Here is a 24,756-nt window from a genome sequence, read left to right on the forward strand (position 1 = left end):
AATCTATTTATTTATGTTGTAGTTGTATTATTTGAAAAATATTACAAAAATAAATTTCATATTTATCAACAGTGGGATTAGATCTTTTAATTTTGCTGTATATCTAGAATCCAAGTTGCAACATTAAATGTCATTAACAATTTAGTTATATGATGGCATTGGGATTTAAAAATCGTCAAAAAGAGCTTTAGGTCAATGGCCTATCGCCAGACACCCAGTCAGGACATTTGTCCTGATTTTTATAGGCTTCAAAATCACTGTTGCTAAGTGTGGCGTGAAACAACAAATAAGCAAGTAAAACATATTCCTTAATGTTTATCATATGAACTCGAACATTTTCAGTGATATAGATGGAATATTGTTGGAGAGACTGACCTCAGAATTTTTGTCCTGTGGCCTCTGGGCCCATTTGCACACTACTCTAACATCATCTTGCAACAATCGTAGCTCTAAGATCACTTTGTGCAACAGGTTTCAGGTGTTCATTACACACCTACCGACGCCAGAACAGGGATCTTGTCCAGTGTACTATTACAGAAACATCATACCAAGCTAAGAGTAATTAGCAACATTTGCAGTTCCTCATGAAACATTTCCTGAAGATTCATCTCGTGGGAGAGGTCATATGTACAATTTACTGTTAATGAAAGACACAGTGACTGATCATATTGGCAAGTCTACACGGGCAGGTGTTTTGGGTTTCAAAACATGCCATATATAGATTTACATGCATCCATATTTCTGCTGTGTCTGAGAAGAATTCAGAACATATTATTTGATAGTGATTCATAAACTCAATTCATTATGATACAGGAGGAATCAGAACAATGCAGCCTACTTTAGCCTAGATTTCTTATCATTGGTTGTGTTTTTTATCCCCCGCAACGCGTTTTGCGGAGGTTATTAAAATGGACTCCGTCCGTGCGTGCGTCCATCTGTCCGTCCGTCCGTCCGTCCGTCCATGCACATTTGTTTTTTCCGGAGCAGAACTCTAACACCGTTCAATATTTCTTCACCAAACTTGTCACATAGATAGATCTGGTGGTGTACTGGTGCCTTTTGGTAGTTTTGGAATTCTGAATAAAATATTTTTGGCGTTTCCATGGCAACAAGTTTGACTTATACTGAAATTGGTGGTAGTGCTCTTTTCCGGAGCTGAACTCTAAAACCGTTCAATGTTTCTTCACCAAACTTGGCACATACATAGATCTGGTGGTGTACTGGTGCCTCTTGGTAGTTTTGGAATTCTGAATAAAATATTTTTGGCATTTCCATGGCAACAAGTTTGACATAGCCTGAAATTGGTGATAGTGCTCCTTTCTGGATCAGAACTTTAAAAACCTTTCCCTTCTCTCCTTCCAGTTTTCTATATACACACCTAAATATTTGAATAATCATAACTCGTAGACATAATCATGAAGAGTATTTTGCCATTGCGGGGGATATTGATGACTTTGTCTTCTTGTTTGCTTTTACTTTGTATAATGGCTGATGCTTTTCAGATACATGGAGTCATGTTAGGAGTCTGGATAAATGTTGAAATGAATGTCCTGATGCTCGTAGGTAGAAACCTGTCACCATGTTATTGCAAGTTATTCAGGATACCTTGATGTTTCTACTGACAAGTTATGTTTTGAGTAAACACAGATGTATGTAACATTGGATTCATCAATAAGTAATGGATTTGGTTTCATTAATTAGTTAGCAAAGTGACATAAATAATTAACAAAGGTGTTTTTGTTTATCTAATGGCCATAGGGTAACTTCCTTCAATAGAATTACAAACCACACCTTCTTTTGTGCTACACATGAGCATATGCCAACACCAAGTTTGGGGAAAATGTCTCACAGACAAAACGTGCCAGAGATAACAAAATTGGTCATTAAAAATCTGAACATTGGAATGAACATTACAGTAGAATCATTATTAAAGTTACTTTTGTATCTCCTGTTTGATTGCAGTTCAGATGTTTTTTTATGTGTAGCAATTAACATTTTCTTGTAAAACAGGCCGGAAATTGTCTGAACAAACATTTTTCTCATGATCTACCAGTGATTCAGTTAAGAAATTTACTTCTAAAAGTATTGCTGCAGGAATGATGTAACTGGTATGTAACAGTTAGGCTTCCTGCAGTGTAGATACAACAACTGTGACATCAGTATATTGACAAACTATTATCCAAAGACAGATATACTTTTTAAGTATAACACTGGTGAACACACTAAGGTTTGTTTCAACAGCATTTTAGGTTTGTCCCATTTGGCAATTTGTTCACTCATGAGATTCCCAAAATTAATTAACATGTTGACTGCCACCCAACTATACTCGTAGTATCAATGTCTGGCTGAATTTACCACTACGAGTTATCTGGTAGCTACATCAATGATATTTGAAACAAGTTTCTCATGTTGGCAAAACCGGCACAAGAAGCAATCATCTCCTGGCGGTAACTGCCTGACTGAGTTTAGTTTTACCGCTTTTAGCAATATTCCAGCAATATCACGGCGGGGGACACCAGAAATGGGCTTCACACATTGTGCCCATGTGGGGAATCGAACCCGGATCTTCAGCGTGACGAGCCAACGCTTTAACCACTAGGCTACCCCGCCAGGAGACGTTTGTTTCTTATGACGATTTTGCCAACATGTGAAACTTGTTTCCAAAAACCAATTCGGCCAGAATTGACACTACAAGTATACTCGTGAAAGACAGTCAAGGTGTTGATAAAATATTGAATGGAATTTAGAATAAAATAGAACATGGTTTTCCTTTTCCTGACTGTAATACAGTAGACCTAATGAAGCACGTCTAGATACTCTGAATTTCCACTTTCTGAACGATCTCAATCAAAATTATGTATTTTCAGAGATTGAATGTCAGCCTATTGCTACACTTACTCTGTATGTTGTTTCCCAAATCCTCATAAAGCCTGAGACATATATGATACAGGAGAAGCAGAAGATGTTGTGTAATTAACTATTGTCATAAGAAATTTACAGTCGTATCACTTGATAACATATTTTGGTTTTTGACATAGGTAGGCCATTTTGTAAACAAATACAAATGGGTTTTGTCTAAAATTCAATCCAGATATCATTTTAAATTGTCAATTTTATTTCTTACTATGTAATAGACTATGGTTGTTTTGTTCCAATTGTAGAAATGGATTTCTGACCATCTCCCGTGCAGAAATATATAACCCTCTTATGTTCCAAATCAATACCGAAAACCTTCCGCTATTGTCATATACAGACTGTTGGGAAGCAGATGGTAGAAGATTGGTGTACATAACACATTTCATAACAGTGTTGTTTGTAACAAAGTGACACCTATTTCAGGAAGGTTTGTCAAGCGCTTGTCACCACTAATGGATGGTTCTCTTGACAGTACCTGATGTACATGATCCAGATGCATGCATACAGGGTGACCTTGACATTGCCTAATGAGGATGTTTTGTCACTCGGACAGTAGTGCTGTAGATCATCGTTGCAGCGCTTGTTCACTGCGGTGATGTGATTTAGTATCAGTTCCTTCACAACGTTAACCAGGTTATTGGTAATTAATGTAAGCTGATGTTAAAAAGACGTTGATGCTGTCATCTTGTATGGCGTTATTGGTATTTATGACCCTACTCTAGCGTCAGAACAGATATGCAGGGATAGCTGTCTCCTCCCTTCGTCAATAGCTACTGATAGTTACTGACAGTTTATGAATCTATCGTGTCTTAAATCTTTGATAGGTATTTAGAAGTTGAAAGAACGTGAATACACGACCCTTTTAGGGATAGCAATTTTTTTATTCTCTGTAACATTTCAGGGATGAGTTGGAGTTTCTGTGTATACATGGTGATGTTTGTAAACAGGGAGGGACTGATAACATTGATTGAGTTTAGTTTTACACCGCTTTTAGCAATATTCCAGCAATATCACGGCAGGGGAACACCAGAAATGGGCTTCACACATTGTACCCATGTTTACAATCGAACCCGGGTTTTAAGCGTGATGAGCGAATGCTTTAACCACTAGGCAACCCCACCGCCCCCACACAAAGATAACAATATTTTGAGGATGCCAGTGAGATTGGGGGAGATAACTCATGCCGAAGGGGTCGTTGTCTGCATAGGTACTACAGATATGTAGCCCAGGTTAAGTTTCTGTATACCAGATATGTACCCTAAACAAAGTCAAAATACAGAAAGGTACACGGTACACTAACTGTTTGACGAGGCCATATTCTGCAACCCAAAACTGAAACCGTATGTAGTTGTTCCAGTTCACTGATTGCGTGTGGCTTTGTGGATCGCGAAATATTCGCTATTGTGTATGTTCGTTTCTTATATTACGCAATCGAATGTATCTTATACAACAGTATGACAGTTCCAATCAAGAAAAAGGCACTATGCCAAATGGACTTGTCCAAGGGTACGTTTGACCCGTGAAGGTCCGGGTTAGAATATTGGCCTTCAGTAACCCATGCTGGTCGTAAGAGGCGACTAATGGGATCGGGTGGTCAGACTCGCTGACTTGGTTGACACATGTCATTGGTTCCCAAATGCGCAGATCGATGTTCATGCTGTTGATTACTGGATTGTCTGGTCCAGTCTCGATTATTTACAGACTGCCTCCATATAGCTGGAATATTGCTGAGTGCGACGTAAAACTCACTCACTCACTCACTCCAAGGGTACGTTTCTGTTTTATGATTTGGCTTGGGTACGTTTCTGTATACTTACTTCTACTTGCTTTAACCATATCATAAACTGTGGTATCTTGATTGACTTATTAAGTTATTGTAAAATGTTACCTTGATTGCCATATTGTTTTAATTGTTTCCATAATCAGCCATTTTGTATCATTGCATCCAGACCTGAAGTAACCTCCATTGAGGATCATAAGGCAAACCTTTAATGAACTTTGACCCGCCAGTTTAAATTATCAGGCTTGAAAACATCTTCCTGAGGCAGGGGATTTAACTGACTATAAGAGTTCGGTTTTCACCCTTGACGAACTGGGCCAGAGTTTCAGAGTCAATTGTTTAATTGACTTGGTCTATGCATAGTCCGACGGATAATTTCCAAATCTTTCTATGTTATTAAGCTTCTGAAATAATTGGATGCATATGACATAGGGCCTGTATTTTCACTTTATAAACAAAGATTATCAGTATTCAACCATTTTGTTTGAAGCTGGGAACTGGTGAAGTGATAGTGGAGGTGTAATGACGATAAATGTCTGTGAAATGAGTTTTGGGCATGTAGATCAATATCCGATGTGTCATCCATGTTGGGAATACATCCTCCACACCTTGATGGCATTATAACTGTTGATTTGTATATGGTCGCCCTTAGTATTGACAGCCCAAGTCAGTGGAGACCTGCGCACAATGTGGTCAAGCATTGTTCAAAATATCTAGCGATAATTGTAACAAATGAAGCAATGATAGGATGATGGCAGGATGCAATATTTCATCTACATACTGCTGGTCAGTCAAAGGTGTGTTCACAATAGCCAAATCAATATGCCTGATAAGTTTATGCCCCACACCATAACACTACTGCCCTCATGCCTGTGAGTCATGGTCATGAATTGTTGCCCTGGCATACCACTCACTGCTAATTTTCACCAACAACGTTTCTGGATCTTTGAACTGGAGGTAGTCTGTCTCACAGTCCCTGAACCACATTATTTTCCCTACTACCTTACCCTCCTACAATGCTAAAGCCCTGAATGAAGCAAGTCTAGATTCCCTCAGGTTCTGAATTTCCCATCTGACAGGGGCTCATTTTTAATTTAAATGGGTTAAGAGTTAGTCTTAAGTGGAGGCAGAATCTTGGTTTGCCTGTAAACACTGAATTTAAAGCCAATGTCTAGTGTTGTCACTCTCACTCCTGTGAGTCTTTGCTGCCTATTATAGTAAGCTGTTAGGTGACACCTAGATTAACGCTTAGTCTCTGAATATATATAGTTGTGATAGTAACAAACAAACCCATTTAAATTGAAAAGGAGCCCCAGGGAGACCAGGGTGAGTTAGTTCTCTTTGCAGATGTTAACAAAGCCTGAACCTGAGGAAATCTAGACATGCTTTATTTAGGGCTTTAGCACTGCAGATAGGGCTTGGTGGGAGGGAAAATAATGTGGTTCAGGGACTGTGAGACAGACTAGGTGACACCCTTCACTGTGAAGATGCCTTGCAGCACATAGATGGATGGAACTTGGCTTCCTGTTATGCTATGGCTATCCATGATAACAATAGCATCTATGAATCTTCTCTAGTGCAAGATATGAACTGTGATGATGACCTGTCCAGGTGTCATTTGTAATCCTCCCATGCCCATTTCTCACTGCTACCTTTCCACAGTAAAGAAGTACACTCTTTGATTTGCTAAACATATGGGAAAACTTGGGATTACTAATTCAAACATCACCTTCTTTCATAAAGACAATTCACCATGTGGTGTGTTGGTTGAAATTCTGTCCTGGAGGTGTTTTTAAGCACATTGCTAAGCTCAGTGAGATTGTGTATTCCCAAGCAGGGGCAAACATTTTGGCTTATGTGTGCCCCCGGCATCACATGCTGTTCTAACATGATGAGCAATGTCTTTATGATTAGATGTTGTGATTAGATGCAGTGCACCTCAAGCTCAGACACATTCAGATAATTAGTTCCCTTATTTTTTATTGTTTGTATATCTCGGTCATTTTAGTTTATTAGTCCTTGACCTCAGACAGTGAGATAACTTCGCCACAGTTGCGACACCCATCAGGGTTTTACGTGATGCACAATATTAGAGAATGGATGCAGTAAAACCCAAATACTGCGTCTGGAGAGACACACAAAAATACCTACAGCTCATCAAACAAACATTTCCCCACTGATCACTGAACAGACTCTGAAGTCATTATCTGAACGAAGTACCAGCCTACACAAACAAAAATTTCCCACGAAAACCCCAAAAAGCCCACATTAATCGTGGAAATAGCAACATAAACATAATACCTCACAACTGAAGCAGTAAAAATGGCAACTTTAATAAATCGCTAAAACTGGATAAAAAAACGAAGAGTCTGCAACTTTGATTTTGCGCATGCGCACATGGAAGAGGAAGTCTCGAACGCAGGTTGACATTTTCCAGCTTGGACAAAAGTTACATTCCCTTTTCCAAGTATTTCTGTTGCGTTATTTGGCATTTATCATCATCATACTTGTGTGCACACTTGTTTTGTTTACTTTCCATTTGTATGAAATGATTGACAGCAATTATTTCGACATATTCAATACTTTTTCTACGCAAGGCGATTCAAGGTTGGTCGGAAATTTGAAAGAAGCTCGGATCGTAATGCGCATGCGCAGTAGAGATCAAAGTTCGCTGATACAAAAATGTTGCAGTTTCATAGTCTTTCGTTGCCATTTTTACTGTTTCAGTAGCGAGGGAATATGTTTATGTTGCTATTTCCACTATTTCTGTGGCCTTTCCTGTGTTTTTCTACACAGTGGGAAAGTTTTCTTTGGTTACCTAAGGCCTGAGTACACTACACCATTTCAATACTTTACAGAACCCTCATGTTACCAGCAAGGACCCATACAATATACTAATAAAGGGCCCCTGGATTCCCACTTTTATAAGTCTAGGTAAAACCCTGACCCATGTTGAAAGATCCGTCTCAGTCCCAACAACAAGAAAATAATTTCCGTAACAACACAAGCATTTGTCCTTCACATTTCATGTTAAATAATATAAAGCAAATGAGGTGGGATAAACAAGATAAGGGTGCTCGCATATTGAAATAGTGGGCAGCCAAAATGTGAATCACTTGACATCAAATTTTGGTAACTGGTATATCTGCTATACATTGTCAAGGAGGTGACAAGGGCAGGTCACTACTGAGGGAGCACCTTGTGAAGTCAATGGCAATTGGGTCATCGAAGTTGTACCCAACTGTCCTTAGTTCAAGAGGAGCAGAATGTTGGTATGAGGTAACATTGCAGTTCATGATTATACCAGGGCTGTAATGTTGCATCATCTGGACATGTTTATGGAGTATTGTTATGCTAACATTTGAACATCAGTGTTAGGTTTGAACATCAGTGTTAGGTTTGGAATGTGGTTTTCGTAGACACTTCAGTATGACATCTGGGAATACTGTGTGTAATGTATATTCTGGTCTTCTGGCAACATTTATGATTGTTTAATTTCTGGGCTTTAATCAAACTTTTGTTGAACTGAACTATTTTGAGTAAAATACTTGTCTCAAATATTGAGTGTCATTATGAGGTATATAAATTGACAGTGTTACAGTAGAATAAGGCGGGCTCATATATTTGTGTTAGCTGAAGAGTAGATTAAGATTTATTAATTGATCAGTGGATTTAGAAGATTTGTTAATTGAGCAGTGGATTTAAATGATTTGTGAACTCATCAGTGGATTTAGAAGATAATCTAATTCTGTTTTTAAGAGCTTGGCTACCTGTAATATTATCAGATTTTAAATTATGAAAAGAAATTGTTAATGTTAAACTGTAGAATACTGGTTCCTCCTGATTTTCCAGTGTGCAGGTTAAGTTAGATTACAGTCACATTTGATCATCTGAAGTTGATAGTGTTACACTTAGGGCAGTTATTGAATTCATCCATTATTTGGTTTTAACTGATGATTTTAATGAAGGACACTTGTCTAACTTAAAACTTGTACATATGCTAGTATTTTTTTCACAACGTTTCTAAATGGCTTGAATGCTGATTGAAAGTATTGCAAAAAAGGAATAAGGAAGAGACAGCTAACAGTGGCACACAGCATGTTATGATCACATTACTGTTGAACATACCTAGCATCACAGTGTGTAGGCCTTGAATGAAATTCTCGTGTTGTAAAATGTAATCAGCTTGTGTCACGGGACTATTTTCATCATGGTATGGTGGCGTTATAAGCTATCTGTAGAACAAGATCACCATGCATAGTTTCAGAGTAAACATTGGAAGGTAGACCACAAAATATTGAGCTGTGAACAGAACCAGATGTGACCTCACAACTCATCTCTATAGGCACATTCCAAGTTTGGACACATGTGAACTATTTTCAAGAAGACATAGCTGTACTGAGTGCAGATGGAAATTCTGTCCAGTATGTAAGATAATTTCAACATTACAGTTGAAAACGCACTGTTCAGAAAGGCATCTTACATTATGGAAATGCCTTGAGGAGGAATATAGATCAGGCATTTTACATGTCTTGGTTTCTGTTTGAGTGGCATGTGGACACAGATATACTGGACAAGCATGTTTGACCACTGTGAGGCCAAAGGTGTGCTATTGAGGGGTTTGTGAGGTGACTGACCCTGATACAATCCAGTGTCCTGTCACTGCTGACCAGTGGTCAGGGAGAGATAGCAGCAGCTGGGTTATCATAAATAAGGTTCATAAACCCTGACAGGTGAGAGACAGATGCAGGTGTTTGAAGCAGCAAGCCGCAGCAGCTCCGGAAGTAGTCACTGTTTCTACCTAGAATATACTGTGCACTTTTAAATGACTTCATGTTGGATCAAGGATTTTCTGTTTCGAACTGAATTCAAACTGAACTGATGATTTATAATTATTCCAATTAATTGTTGGTCAGGCTACTAAATCAGACCACAGGAATCTGATAATGAAAGTGTAAGGTATCTTATCAAAAGGTGACAGGTCACCTATACATACTTGCAATATTGATATAATTAGTCAGTGGCCTTGTGAACTCTTCGAGTGCTTTTTGCTGCTGATAATTATTGTTGTCATTTGGGTACAGCAGAGAGTACTGCTGAGTCCTATTCTATTCCATTTGTGTGTGAACTTGTCAGAATGTCTGCAGTAAAGGCACATGTTCCCCCTGTCCACAAACCAAGAAGATTTCACATAGGGTTGAAACTACCTGGACCCTTCTCTCGTCTAAAAAGGCGTAAAGTTTCGCCTTCACCAGGTATGTTTTATTACTAATGTATGTATAGATACTGATTCAATTGTTAATGTCAAACTGTTCAAGATGATGCCACTGAGTTAATTTCATCCATATAGGTGTTCATACGAGTCACAGTATGAAATGGTGGAAATACTTGAGTCATTCACAGTGTCTGATGTTTTGATTAGTATTTGTTTTTACATGGTAGACAAAAGGACTTGAACCGGCCAGTCTTTATCAAACCTCAGTATATCACATTATGTCTGCCCTTATGAAACACACACACAGTGGGTAGGAGGTTCATATTGACAATAGGTGGAATAAGCTTCAAGCACTGACCATATACCTATACATGTATATGGTCTCTGCTTATACCTATACATGTATATGGTCTCTGCTTATACCTATACATGTATATGGTCTCTTATACCTATACATGTATATGGTCTCTGCTTATACCTATACATGTATATGGTCTCTGCTTATACCTATACATGTATATGGTCTCTGCTTATACCTATACATGTATATGGTCTCTGCTTATACCTATACATGTATATGGTCTCTGGCTTCAAGCAATATTATGATTGAATACTCTTGGAGGGATGGTTCTCACAAGCACAAGGTACAATGAGAACACTTTTTCCTGACTTTTACAAATCGTTATGGAAGTTATCGTATGTCTTTGTATGAGTTGGTTCATAGCAACTGATGGATGTTTTGGCACTAATCATTTATAACACTAAATGCATAGTTGACTAAAATTAAAATAGGAAAATTCTAGAGGTTTTTTATTAGTGTTATTTTAATATTCAAACATGAACATGTCTTTGACTCGAGCTGATTTCCTTAGATATGTAGATAAAAACAGTAGAAACATATGGTATAAAAAATAACTTGCTGACATACTTAAATGTTAATTTGATATTTTTAGAATGGCATTGTTCACTCATTTTATCAATAAGTATACAGATAATCATGTCACAAGTAAAAGAAAACAGTAAAAAGTTTGTGAAGGAAAAACGTCTTCACTCCACCTTTCACTGGTTGATGTTTTGGGATTTTGCTCATAACATAAACCACTGATTTGTCTTTCTTAGACTCAAATATTTTTGCCATAATTTACAACCTTTGTCCTTTTGAATCGGTAAGCCCCAGAATGATAATTATTATAAAATGGGTTTTCTGCTAGGAGATACAATTATATCTAGGTTTGTATAAATGTATTCACTATGCCTACAGGATCCGTCAGAATAAGCAACTGATTTGTGCAATTTTCCCGAGAGCCTTCAAATGATGCAAAACTGTGGTTCATGCCCATTTGATTACATTACAACTGTAATTATCCCCTAGTCTACAAGAAGCTGGCTGTGTCGGATACGATGGGAAGGATTCTGTACACACACGAGCCTTGATTACCTCCCAGAGATCAATATTATTCTACGATGCATCTTCCCATTCTGCCAAACTCGTCAAAGTAGGGACGAGATCCACTTCATCTAGTATGGCTACACATCGAAGGCAAACATCGCTTTCTTCACAGTTTCTCTTCCAAAGCTTAGACACTCTTAAGGTCTTGTAAACATGCTCCAATCAATTTTTTCTCACTATCCCGACCAATGAAAACGGGGGAACTTTCAGTCGGGATTTCTTCCGGTTTGTGTTTATAGAGTTTGTTGCTGACACAGTTGGGTAATGAGTTGGATGCAGGGGAGATACCTCCCAACTAGTTTTAAATGAATTAAATATCAGCCCTGTTTGACGTTAATGCACTTACTAACAAGGTCAAAATGTTTATTGATCTGAGGTCTGAAAACATTAGTGTGACTTGTTGAGGGAGCTTTTAGCAGATGATTTGCTCATTTTGACACAAAACGATTGAAGTTTTTGAATTAGGAAATCCATGCATGGCATTTCCTCCTCTCAGGTTTCGGTGAGGTCATTGATTTTATGTAAAACGGATAATCATTTTTAAGGATCAGGGTATTAGCTGATGATGTTTTTGTATTTGAATGTCAACAAGATTTTCTTTGCTCATTATTTGTTTTCAACACATTGTGAAACGGGTTAAAATTAGTCTTCAGCATCCCATGCTTGTACCCTGTAAAGATCTGGCTTAGAACTGGGCTTCAGCATCCCATGCTTGTACCCTGTAAAGATCTGGCTTAGAATTGGGCTTCAGCATCCCATGCTTGTACCCTGTGAAGATCTGGCTTAGAATTGGGCTTCAGCATCCCATGCTTGTACCCTGTGAAGATCTGGCTTAGAATTGGGCTTCAGAAATTCTATTTTTGTACCCAATAAAGATGTGGCTTAGAACTCAGGGCTTCAGCAACCTCATGTTTGTATCTCATGAAGATCTGGCTTAGAAATGGGCTTCTGCATCCTATTTTTGTACCCAATAAAGATCTAGTTTAGAACTGGGCATCAGGATCCCATTTTTGTACCTCATGAAGATCTGGCTTAGAACTGGGCTTCAGCTACCCATAATTGTACCCTGTGAAGATCTGTGGTAGAATTGGACTTCAGGAACCAGTCCTTAAACTGCATTAAGAACTGTGTTAGAATTGGTCTTCAGCAAACATTATGCTTGAACTGCAGGAAGATCCGGATCAGAACCAGTCCTTGTCATAAGAAGTTACTAACAAGATCTAGTGGTTAGACTGTCTGATTTGTTGATGCACGTCATCATATCCCAATTCGTTGATCAATAGAATATTGCTGAGTGCAGGGTTACACAACAAACAAACAAACAAACAAACATTAGTTGTCTTCCTGTTGCTGGTTGATAGATTTTGTGCTTTTCCAACTGAACAATCAGTGATATATGTAGGGTGAACTTTGCAATATATGTTCCATAACAACCTGTAATGTACAGATGACCTGTGAATATCCTGTCAAAGTGGTACATTGTGCCCCAACTGTGTAGGTCTATGCTAATGATGTCAGTTGCTGGATTGTCTGGTGGAGACTTATACAAACTGCTGGCATATTGCTGAAATATTGCTGAGTGTGTCGTTACTGAACAAAGAAACTAACATAATGTTGTGACTTGGATATAAATATCTAAAAAAATCCAGATTTGGATTCCATGTGCATCAGCCATCACAGTGTATTCTGAATAATAAGAACTCTGTGTTTCAAGGTTGGTCAGTCCACCCCTTGAATGCACAGCACGTTTTAGTGTTGAATTTATACTTGATAATGTGCACAGTATGTATTATCACAGACATGACATCCAGTGATGTCTGTCAAGGTGTTGATACATTGATTCTGACTGAGAAATATGTGCCATGCTGAACTACAAGTATGTGGGGATTCTGGGTTACAACAGATATCCTGCAACCCAACAATTGAAGGATCTTTGGCCAGGCACATTGTCTTGGTTGAGTGAAAGTCACTGTACCCCGAGGACCTGGGTAGTTACTCCTGGCATCAACCACTGATTTATTTGGTTCAGATCTGGGCCCCATTACTCAAAGTGATCGTAGCGCTACGACAGTCGTAAGTCTATGTTAAAGTATGGGAGTTACGATCACCTTAGCCCTACGATCGCTTTGAGGAACAGGGCCCTGATCGTTTACAGGCTGTCAGCTTGTAGCTAGAACATGCTGAGTGTGGTGTTCAACAACCAACAAACAATTGGTTCAGGTTGATTATTGTTTGCAGTTCCAAGTATGCTTTGTGTAATAGAACAATTGTTATTCACCAAAGTTTTAGACTTCAAAAGACATACTGGACAGTGTGTTTTGTGTAATAGAACAATTGTTATTCACCAAAGTTTTAGACTTCAAAAGACATACTGGACAGTGTGTTTTGTGTAATAGAACAATTGTTATTCACCAAAGTTTTAGACTTCAAAAGACATACTGGACAGTGTGTTTTGTGTAATAGAACAATTGTTATTCACCAAAGTTTTAGACTTCAAAAGACATACTGGACAGTGTGTTTTGTGTAATAGAACAATTGTTATTCACCAAAGTTTTAGACTTCAAAAGACATACTGACAGTGTGTTTTGTGTAATAGAACAATTGTTATTCACCAAAGTTTTAGACTTCAAAAGACATACTGACAGTGTGTTTTGTGTAATAGAACAATTGTTATTCACCAAAGTTTTAGACTTCAAAAGACATACTGGACAGTGTGTTTTGTGTAATAGAACAATTGTTATTCACCAAAGTTTTAGACTTCAAAAGACATACTGACAGTGTGTTTTGTGTAATAGAACAATTGTTATTCACCAAAGTTTTAGACTTCAAAAGACATACTGGACAGTGTGTTTTGTGTAATAGAACAATTGTTATTCACCAAAGTTTTAGACTTCAAAAGACATACTGACAGTGTGTTTTGTGTAATAGAACAATTGTTATTCACCAAAGTTTTAGACTTCAAAAGACATACTGGACAGTGTGTTTTGTGTAATAGAACAATTGTTATTCACCAAAGTTTTAGACTTCAAAAAGACATACTGACAGTGTGTTTTGTGTAATAGAACAATTGTTATTCACCAAAGTTTTAGACTTCAAAAGACATACTGACAGTGTGTTTTGTGTAATAGAACAATTGTTATTCACCAAAGTTTTAGACTTCAAAAGACATACTGACAGTGTGTTTTGTGTAATAGAACAATTGTTATTCACCAAAGTTTTAGACTTCAAAAGACATACTGACAGTGTGTTTTGTGTAATAGAACAATTGTTATTCACCAAAGTTTTAGACTTCAAAAGACATACTGGACAGTGTGTTTTGTGTAATAGAACAATTGTTATTCACCAAAGTTTTAGACTTCAAAAGACATACTGGACAGTGTGTTTTGTGTAATAGAACAATTGTTATTCACCAAAGTTTTAGACTTCAAAAGACATACTGGACAGTGTGTTTTGTGTAATAGAACAATTGTTATTCACCAAAGTTTTAGACTTCAAAAGACATACTGGACAGTGTGTTTTGTGTAATAGAACAATTGTTATTCACCAAAGTTTTAGACTTCAAAAGACATACTGGACAGTGTGTTTTGTGTAATAGAACAATTGTTATTCACCAAAGTTTTAGACTTCAAAAGACATACTGGACAGTGTGTTTTGTGTAATAGAACAATTGTTATTCACCAAAGTTTTAGACTTCAAAAGACATACTGACAGTGTGTTTTGTGTAATAGAACAATTGTTATTCACCAAAGTTTTAGACTTCAAAAAGACATACTGACAGTGTGTTTTGTGTAATAGAACAATTGTTATTCACCAAAGTTTTAGACTTCAAAAAGACATACTGACAGTGTGTTTTGTGTAATAGAACAATTGTTATTCACCAAAGTTTTAGACTTCAAAAGACATACTGGACAGTGTGTTTTGTGTAATAGAACAATTGTTATTCACCAAAGTTTTAGACTTCAAAAGACATACTGACAGTGTGTTTTGTGTAATAGAACAATTGTTATTCACCAAAGTTTTAGACTTCAAAAGACATACTGACAGTGTGTTTTGTGTAATAGAACAATTGTTATTCACCAAAGTTTTAGACTTCAAAAAGACATACTGACAGTGTGTTTTGTGTAATAGAACAATTGTTATTCACCAAAGTTTTAGGACTTCAAAAGACATACTGACAGTGTGTTTTGTGTAATAGAACAATTGTTATTCACCAAAGTTTTAGACTTCAAAAGACATACTTGACAGTGTGTTTTGTGTAATAGAACAATTGTTATTCACCAAAGTTTTAGACTTCAAAAGACATACTGACAGTGTGTTTTGTGTAATAGAACAATTGTTATTCACCAAAGTTTTAGACTTCAAAAGACATACTGACAGTGTGTTTTGTGTAATAGAACAATTGTTATTCACCAAAGTTTTAGACTTCAAAAGACATACTGACAGTGTGTTTTGTGTAATAGAACAATTGTTATTCACCAAAGTTTTAGACTTCAAAAGACATACTGACAGTGTGTTTTGTGTAATAGAACAATTGTTATTCACCAAAGTTTTAGACTTCAAAAGACATACTGGACAGTGTGTTTTGTGTAATAGAACAATTGTTATTCACCAAAGTTTTAGACTTCAAAAGACATACTGACAGTGTGTTTTGTGTAATAGAACAATTGTTATTCACCAAAGTTTTAGACTTCAAAAAGACATACTGGACAGTGTGTTTTGTGTAATAGAACAATTGTTATTCACCAAAGTTTTAGACTTCAAAAGACATACTGGACAGTGTGTTTTGTGTAATAGAACAATTGTTATTCACCAAAGTTTTAGACTTCAAAAAAGACATACTGGACAGTGTGTTTTGTGTAATAGAACAATTGTTATTCACCAAAGTTTTAGACTTCAAAAGACATACTGACAGTGTGTTTTGTGTAATAGAACAATTGTTATTCACCAAAGTTTTAGACTTCAAAAGACATACTGGACAGTGTGTTTTGTGTAATAGAACAATTGTTATTCACCAAAGTTTTAGACTTCAAAAGACATACTGACAGTGTGTTTTGTGTAATAGAACAATTGTTATTCACCAAAGTTTTAGACTTCAAAAGACATACTGGACAGTGTGTTTTGTGTAATAGAACAATTGTTATTCACCAAAGTTTTAGACTTCAAAAGACATACTGACAGTGTGTTTTGTGTAATAGAACAATTGTTATTCACCAAAGTTTTAGACTTCAAAAGACATACTGGACAGTGTGTTTTGTGTAATAGAACAATTGTTATTCACCAAAGTTTTAGACTTCAAAAGACATACTGACAGTGTGTTTTGTGTAATAGAACAATTGTTATTCACCAAAGTTTTAGACTTCAAAAAGACATACTGGACAGTGTGTTTTGTGTAATAGAACAATTGTTATTCACCAAAGTTTTAGACTTCAAAAGACATACTGGACAGTGTGTTTTGTGTAATAGAACAATTGTTATTCACCAAAGTTTTAGACTTCAAAAGACATACTGGACAGTGTGTTTTGTGTAATAGAACAATTGTTATTCACCAAAGTTTTAGACTTCAAAAGACATACTGACAGTGTGTTTTGTGTAATAGAACAATTGTTATTCACCAAAGTTTTAGACTTCAAAAGACATACTGGACAGTGTGTTTTGTGTAATAGAACAATTGTTATTCACCAAAGTTTTAGACTTCAAAAGACATACTGGACAGTGTGTTTTGCAATGTTGTCTCTACTGGAATGAATTTTCCATTTCTTCAACTGCTACATGTTGTTGAGATTTGAAAAACCCCTCTTTATATGACATATTTGTCAGCTTTGGTTGATGAACTGATAACCATTACTATTTACATATTGTTTCATATGTATAAAGCATCCTACTCTATTAACGCCTCCACATTGGAAAACAAAATACATGAGTATATCATTGTCCATATTCTGGAAATTCAGATATTTCATTTCCTCATATTTTTATCTGTCATAACTGATTCAGAAGCTTACCCAAGCAGACCGAGCAGGATGTATTTAGCAGCTTCCATCCTCTGTTTGAAACTGTCATGTTAAAAGCAGGTCTAAAAGATCGGCACAAGATATCAAGATTTTAGGTGGCCCCCTTATTTTTAAAGCCATTTCAAAAGCTATAATTTGGAGCCATTGAGGGATATTAACAGTGTATGAAATAAGCCAAAAACCCAGTCAGACATCAGGGCTGGTAACTTCAAAATGTTACCAGCCCAAATGGAATTTAACCAGACCAAACACCAAGATATGGTGAATTTACTCAGATGTATGGGACATCTAAAATGTTCACCAGACCATCTTGACTGTCCGTCAGAAATCTAACCCGTCTGGGGCGGTCGGAAGGGCCTTATTTCATACACTGATATTAATATTCATCAGTAACATCAGCCAAAGAAACAGGAACCATTTGGGGCCAAAACATCAGTGTCTGAGACTGAAATGTTTGTGTGCCCTCCAGTAGCTAATGATAACACCCTTTCTCAGAATAATCTCTGATTATGACAGACCGTGTAGATTGTATACAAATCCTCACATGTGAGTCAACAAGAATTGAAGAATTTTGGTGCTATTCTGTTTTCTTTTGATGCTGCTGACCTAAGTATGTTACTTGTGAATAATAGATGTCATTTTGCTGTTAATGGTGAGTTGGGAGGTTGGATGAGCATCCGTGGAGTTGGAAATCTTGTTATTGGATTTTTCTCATTAATCCATCTGTGTTTAGTTGGTGGGGAAGTTTCTGTGCTGATATTGGCTAAAGTCAAGACTGTTGGCAATGAAAGATAAGGAAGGAGTGTTTGCTTGCTTGCTTTTATTCAATAACATGAATTGATCTCCCTGTGTCCTCGAATCACAAATTATTCAAAAGCTGAATTTGGCTGTGCATGGTCTTTGCAGGTTATGATGAGAGGAGTTATCTCCCTTAAGCTGTTATTTCCCTAACACATATTTATTTTGATTAATGTCTGGCAAATTGTTTGTTTTGACTGACTGAGATAAACAGAATGTTTTTCTGGTATTTGTTTACTCAAACATCATGATGGTAAGTTGTTTGTTTACAGTAGTAAGCCATTTTGTTGCCAGTGATAATAAATCAGAGCGAATGGTGTCAACATTTTATTTACTGTTTCAATATGGCTGCTGTCCTTTTGGATACATGCATGATATGTTTGGTTATGAAAGATTCAGCTGATTAAAGTTAAGTCATTTTCATCGTGATATTTGTTTGTTGTTTAACGACACACTTAGCAATATTCCCATTATATAATGGCAGTCTGTCTGAACCAGAGAGTTCAGTGATTCCCATCATAAACATTGATCACTCTGTGCAGTTTGGGTAAACTGACATACATCAACCAAGTCCGTGAGTCGGATCAACCAATCCTCTGTGTCTTACAACAAGCATGGGTTAATGAAGGTTTATTCTAACCCAGAGTAATTGTCACCCCGAAGACTCTATCATTTAAAGCCCTGTTACGTGGAAAGGGACCACCTCATTGTCTAGTGAACAGAGCATCTCTCCTTAGAGCTTGATGTTGGTGGTGCAAGCCTCATACCAAAAGATGTGAATAGATGGAAATTATTTGCAACATGTATTTCACAGGTGTTTTGAAAAACTCAATAGGCCACCTGCCTCAGCTGATGAGTTGCTGCTTACATTATCATCCAATATGTGGTTCAGTTTGTAAGCAGTTATTGTCATACATTTCTGATGCTTAGGCAATCATATTTTCAATTTTTTGGGGTCATAATAGGCAATTGTGTAATGCTGACCTGACCATTCCTGGCGTGCGAAACTTTCAGTATATTCGTATTTAAAAATCCAAGCATTCATTGTGTATTTCTTGTAAGATAATGATTTGTGATGCATTGATGTAACAATATTAGAGTCACTTTCACTCGCTTTCTGATCAGAAATACAATTAAATATTGATGAAGTTTCTCATGTCAGTTCTCTCAAAAGTGTAGGTATTTCCAGCTATAGGTAACAGAGTGGTGCTGCTACTCCCAATGTAGAGTTGTCTCCCTTAGCTGCCATAATGCATTGGGTATGTGAGGTGTCCTAATTTACCAGAACTATGTTTATGGGTGAAACCAAGGCAAACAAACAATCATGACCTTTGCTATCTCAATAAAATCAGACCTTAGTGATCCCTACCATTTCACAAAGATCTGAGGACATTCAGTTACAGGTCACATCAGAATGACCTTTTAAGACAATTCAGTATAAGGACTAACACACTTCACAAAGATCTCACCATGTTCAATTGCACGATTTCCTTAGCAGGAACTGTCACTTTGACTGACCAATATGATGACTAACAGGAAGTAGAAGCCAATCAGAAAGCATCATTCTCAGGTCAATTATAATTTCCAACTTCAAGAAATTTTCAGAGTAATATTTCAACAAATTTATTGACTTAAATTTTTAAAAAGACCAAAATAAAAGTATCTAATGTATAGTAAATGGCCATCCTGTATGGCAGTATTTAGTATGGAAATTCTCTTCTGTTTCTGTTTATTCCATTAAATTGTTAAACTTTCTGACATTTCACTTTTGTGATTTCTTTAGTGGTACTCTTGACCCCATTTCACAAAGCGATCATAGTGCTAACTTGGTGATCGTATCTCCGATACTTTAACATTGACTTACGACAGTCGCAACGCTATGATTGTGCTATGTGAAACGGGCCCTGGTTGGTCGTATCAAAGTTTGTTGTGATGTGACCTTGGATGTCTTCTGATATTGTGTAGCAGTACAAACAAGATCTGATTTTAATGTGACTGTGATGTGTGATATTGTCATAGTTTCTTATTGAATTACTGTTCAAGCCTCACTCAGTACTCATCTACTCACTTCTTACTTACCTCCAGGTGTGACTGCACCTGTCACTGAACTAACCTCTGTTAGCATGTTCCATATGTACCTTTCACTCATCCGGCACTAAACCAGCACTAACACACTAACCCTTTACCGCCAGATTCCAATAAGACTGTGTGGTATATCACCACCGACCCGGTGGCCATACCAACTCCTGATCTGGTTAGCCAGCCGGTCACTGATGGAGCCCTCTCATCGATTTCAGCAAGTCTTGCAGACAAACCAGCATCACCGGAGAAAAAGCCCACTCGTGTAAAGCCCAAAGGCACCATTCCATATGAGGTATGTATCTGGAAATATGGCAAAGGATATGGTTAGAAACGTTTATCAAGGGAAACTTTGGTTTTCAATGATGTTTATCCTTGATTCTACAGTATTTAAAGGGACCACGGTGTAGATTAGTGGTTAAAGCTTTCACTTGTCATGCCGAAGACCCGGGTTCGATTCCTCACATGGGTACAATGTGTGAAGTCCATTTCTGGTGTCCCCTGCCGTGATATTGCTGGAATATTTCTAAAAGCAGCGTAAAACTAAACTCATTCACTCACTTACTCATTCCAGTATTAAATTTGATTATTTTATTTGGGGAACAATTGCAGACTGTCTTTTGACCATTTTTACTGAGTGAGTGAGTGAGTAGTGCATAAGTGAGTTAATATTTAGTCACATTGACAATATTTCAGCCAAATCATGACAGGTCATACACTCATTTTCGTGAATAAAATAAGGTATATATATTAACACATTTTTGGAGTCTTTAAAACCTGTCAACAAAGGACAGTAAAAGAACTGGAATATCGTACATAATTATCTAAAACTAGTATGTAAGTAGTAAAATTTGAATATTAGTAACAGCCAAAGTTAGGCCACCACACTTGGGACCATGGGCACTTAGACCATTTTCGGTCTGGTTCGACTTTTGGCATGCTGTAACCAATATCATGAACTAGTAGTTTTGACTTTTGTCTCGTCACCTTGACAGGAAAATATTCTTTAATTCAATTCAGTATTCAATAACAGTCTCTTGATTAGATAGATATGGCAGTGATTTTGAGTGTGTGAGTCAGATTATATGCCGCTTTTAGCAATATTCCAGCAATATCATGGCAGGGGACACCCGAAATGGGCTTCACACATTGTACCCATGTGGGGAATCGAACCTGGGTCTTCAGCGTGATGATTGGACGCTTTAACCGTTAGGCTACCCAACCGCCCCCAGTGATTTTGAATACGTTGAGCCATGTTCAGAAGTGACAATTGGATTGGTTGGTGATGTCCAGCTGTTGCTGAGTTAGTGGAGTGAGATGGAAATGGTTTGTTGAAGCAAAACTTCCAGTGCTATGGTAATGAATGAGTTCAATAGACATTATTGTGTAGAACTTGCCAGTGACTGCATCCTTTCTTCTGGTAGTGCTTAGTGTCAATGAAATTTAGTCATTTTGGAATGGAATTATGAAGTGAAATAGGGAAATGAATATTTGGACATGTAGAATGGTGGTTGTTGCGTTCATTGACCTCATACAACTCATAGTTATTGTATTGATTATGATTGTAATGTATTCCTACATCCGCGATAATCTCCAGGGTATACGTTCCGATAAATCTCTACTTTATATTTATTGGAAATTTATCGAAACGTATACATTGAGATTATCGAGGATGGTATTCCCAGAGTACAACAACATATTGCTATGATCTTCGATATGGTTTATTGGTTCATTTGGAAGTTACTGCCTCTGTATCGTAAGAGGCGACTTACGGGATCGGGTGGTCAGGCTCGCTTACTTGGTTGACATGTCATCGGTTTCCAATTATGCAGATTGATGATCATGCTGTTGATCATTAGATTGTCTGGTCCAGACTCGACTATTTACAGATCGCCGCCATATAGCTGAAATATTGCTGAGTGCGGCGTAAAACTAAGCTCACTCACTTACTCACTACTGCCTCTGCAGTCTCTTGGACAGAACATCTGCCCAAAGTGTGGAAGGCCAGTTGTACAATCTCTCACCCATGTTTTACCAAAGCTGGTTAAAATATAGTACTTGTTGTTCCATGCCTGGCATCAAGGGGATACAACACTGACTTTGCCCGGTTCCAGAAAAAATCTTAGCGCTGAAGTGACGTTAACAAGCATACTTTAACAGAGGGTGATAATCACTGTAGTGCTAAGATCAGTTTGTGGAAAGGGGCCTGGGCTCCGTTTCACAAAGTTATCGTACTGCTACTACTGCTGAAAGTCTATGTTACAGTATAGGAGCTACTATTGCTATGAGAAAAGTTACGAGATCTTAGGCTTTGTGAAACAGGGCCCAGGTCGACTCAGAGTCATTATACTGTATATGGGTCTGCTATATATGTTAAAATGTTGCATTGTATCTCATGGTTTCACCATGCTCTAGATGCCTTAGTAGATGCCATGTATACCTGGTCCAGTTTCAACTATTTGTAGGATCCAGTGATATATAATTAACTCCAGTGGTGTAATTAGCTCTTCACAAAAATTGATTGGCTGAAGATCAGCATGGTTTTCTAGTTGTGAGTTTGTCCTGTAGGTGGCGGGGCGAGACAGCTTGGAGAGCATTGCTGCACATCATGACACCACACCCTCAGAGTTGAAGAAACTCAACAGGCTGGTGTCTCGGATGATCTTTCCTGGACAGGTAACAGTTAGGAAGAAACTTTTCACGGAACTTTTATTATAACCAAAACATCAGAATTGTTTGACAATGCAATCAAATGGGGTTACTATATATAATGCCAATCATATTAGCTGATTAACAGAGATATAGTTTTGTTGTCGAAGAAACATTTTCAGCTTCAAATGACTCTTTTGTGTGCTGAAGTCAGGGCTACAAATGTTTATGAGATCATCATTCTCTGTGTGTTTCCAGGTGTTGTACATCCCAGATCCAGACTATGTGTCCAGCAGTGACCAGGAGGCGTCGTCTCCAGAGCCATCCATCTCTCCACCCTCACACAGCCCACCCCCAGAATCCAGGGTCAGAATTGTGAGTTAAATATTGTTCTATGCCACCCCTATAGCCATCCATCTCTCCACCCTCCCACAGCCCACCCCCAGAATCCAGAGTCAGAGTGGTGAGTTAAATATTGTTCTATGCCACCCCTGTAGCCATCCATCTCTCCACCCTCCCACAGCCCACTCCCAGTACCCAGAGTCAGAGTGGTGAGTTAAATATTGTTCTATGCCACCCCTATAGCCATCCATCTCTCCACCCTCCCACAGCCCACCCCCCAGTACCCAGAGTCAGAGTGGTGGTGAGTTAAATATTGTTCTATGCCACCCCTATAGCCATCCATCTCTCCACCCTCCCACAGCCCACTCCCAGTACCCAGAGTCAGAGTGGTGAGTTAAATATTGTTCTATGCCACCCCTATAGCCGTCCATCTCTCCACCCTCCCACAGCCCACTCCCAGTACCCAGGGTCAGAGCGGTGAGTTAAATATTGTTCTATGCCAGCCCTGTAGCCATCCAACTCTCCACCCTCCCACAGCCCACTCCCAGTACCCAGGGTCAGAGTGGTGAGTTAAATATTGTTCTATGCCACCCCAATAGCCATCCATCTCTCCACCCTCCCACAGCCCACTCCCTGTAACCAGAGTCAGAGTGGTGAGTTAAATATTGTTCTATGCCACCCCAATAGCCATCCATCTCTCCACCCTCCCACAGCCCACTCCCAGTACCCTGTGAGTCAGAGCAGTGAGTTAAATATTGTTCTATGCCACCCCAATAGCCATCCATCTCTCCACCCTCCCACAGCCCACTCCCAGTACCCAGGGTCAGAGTGGTGGTGAGTTAAATATTGTTCTATGCCACCCCAATAGCCATCCATCTCTCCACCCTCCCACAGCCCACCCCCAGTATCCAGAGTCAGAGTGGTGAGTTAAATATTGTTCTATGCCACCCCTATAGCTGTCCATCTCTCCACCCTCCCACAGCCCACCCCCAGAATTTCAGGGTCAGAATTGTGAGTTAAATATTGTTCTATGCCACCCCTATAGCTGTCCATCTCTCCACCCAGTGGCGAGTTAACACTCTCCTGTACACCAATTCCATACTCTGTCCTCAATATTTATGTTATTGTAATGACTATGTAATGAGATAATAATGCACATATCACAAGATGAATCACAGCATAAATGAAGATAATTACACTAACTAAATAGAGGTTATGGTGTGATAAACATCAGTACTGTTCAACCACATGAAGCATAATACAATTATCAACACATATTCTCTTGCTTGATTTAAATTAATGTATTTTTTTCTTATTTTACCAATATTGACTAACACTGACTAAATTGTTGGTTTTATATAACTGTAACACTTTTTGCATAAAAGTAAACATTTCGGCATGTCCTAAAAGTGACACCATGTGCAATTATATGACATCAAGGTTTAATCATCCTTTAGGGTTAGTTACATACTGGTATAAGGCAGCCTAGATTGATTGACTGATCATTAAGAGTTTA

The 24,756-nt window shown here is 38.0% G+C and overlaps 1 protein-coding gene and 1 long non-coding RNA gene across 5 annotated transcripts in view; both read left to right on the forward strand.

Moving 5' to 3' along the window:
* The window catches only part of LOC124272176 (oxidation resistance protein 1-like), a 127,980-nt gene that overhangs the window by 66,818 nt on the left and 36,406 nt on the right, over nt 1-24,756 (forward strand). For 3 of the 4 annotated variants that reach the window (XM_046707316.1, XM_046707313.1, XM_046707314.1), the window contains exons 3-5: nt 20,363-20,544; nt 22,818-22,925; nt 23,157-23,273. In XM_046707316.1, the coding sequence (XP_046563272.1) occupies nt 20,363-20,544; nt 22,818-22,925; nt 23,157-23,273 (407 nt within the window). The remainder of the gene's footprint in view (nt 1-20,362; nt 20,545-22,817; nt 22,926-23,156; nt 23,274-24,756) is intronic. The other variant, XM_046707315.1, reaches the window with a different exon arrangement.
* On the forward strand, nt 56-19,740 carry LOC124272179. Its single transcript, XR_006897276.1, has 5 exons — nt 56-259; nt 4,200-4,206; nt 17,179-17,183; nt 18,385-18,396; nt 19,729-19,740. It is a non-coding gene; the product is annotated as an uncharacterized LOC124272179 (long non-coding RNA).

Source organism: Haliotis rubra, unplaced genomic scaffold, assembly GCF_003918875.1.
Source record: "Haliotis rubra isolate DU_JTF1 unplaced genomic scaffold, ASM391887v1 Scf167, whole genome shotgun sequence".
NCBI lineage: Eukaryota > Metazoa > Mollusca > Gastropoda > Lepetellida > Haliotidae > Haliotis > Haliotis rubra.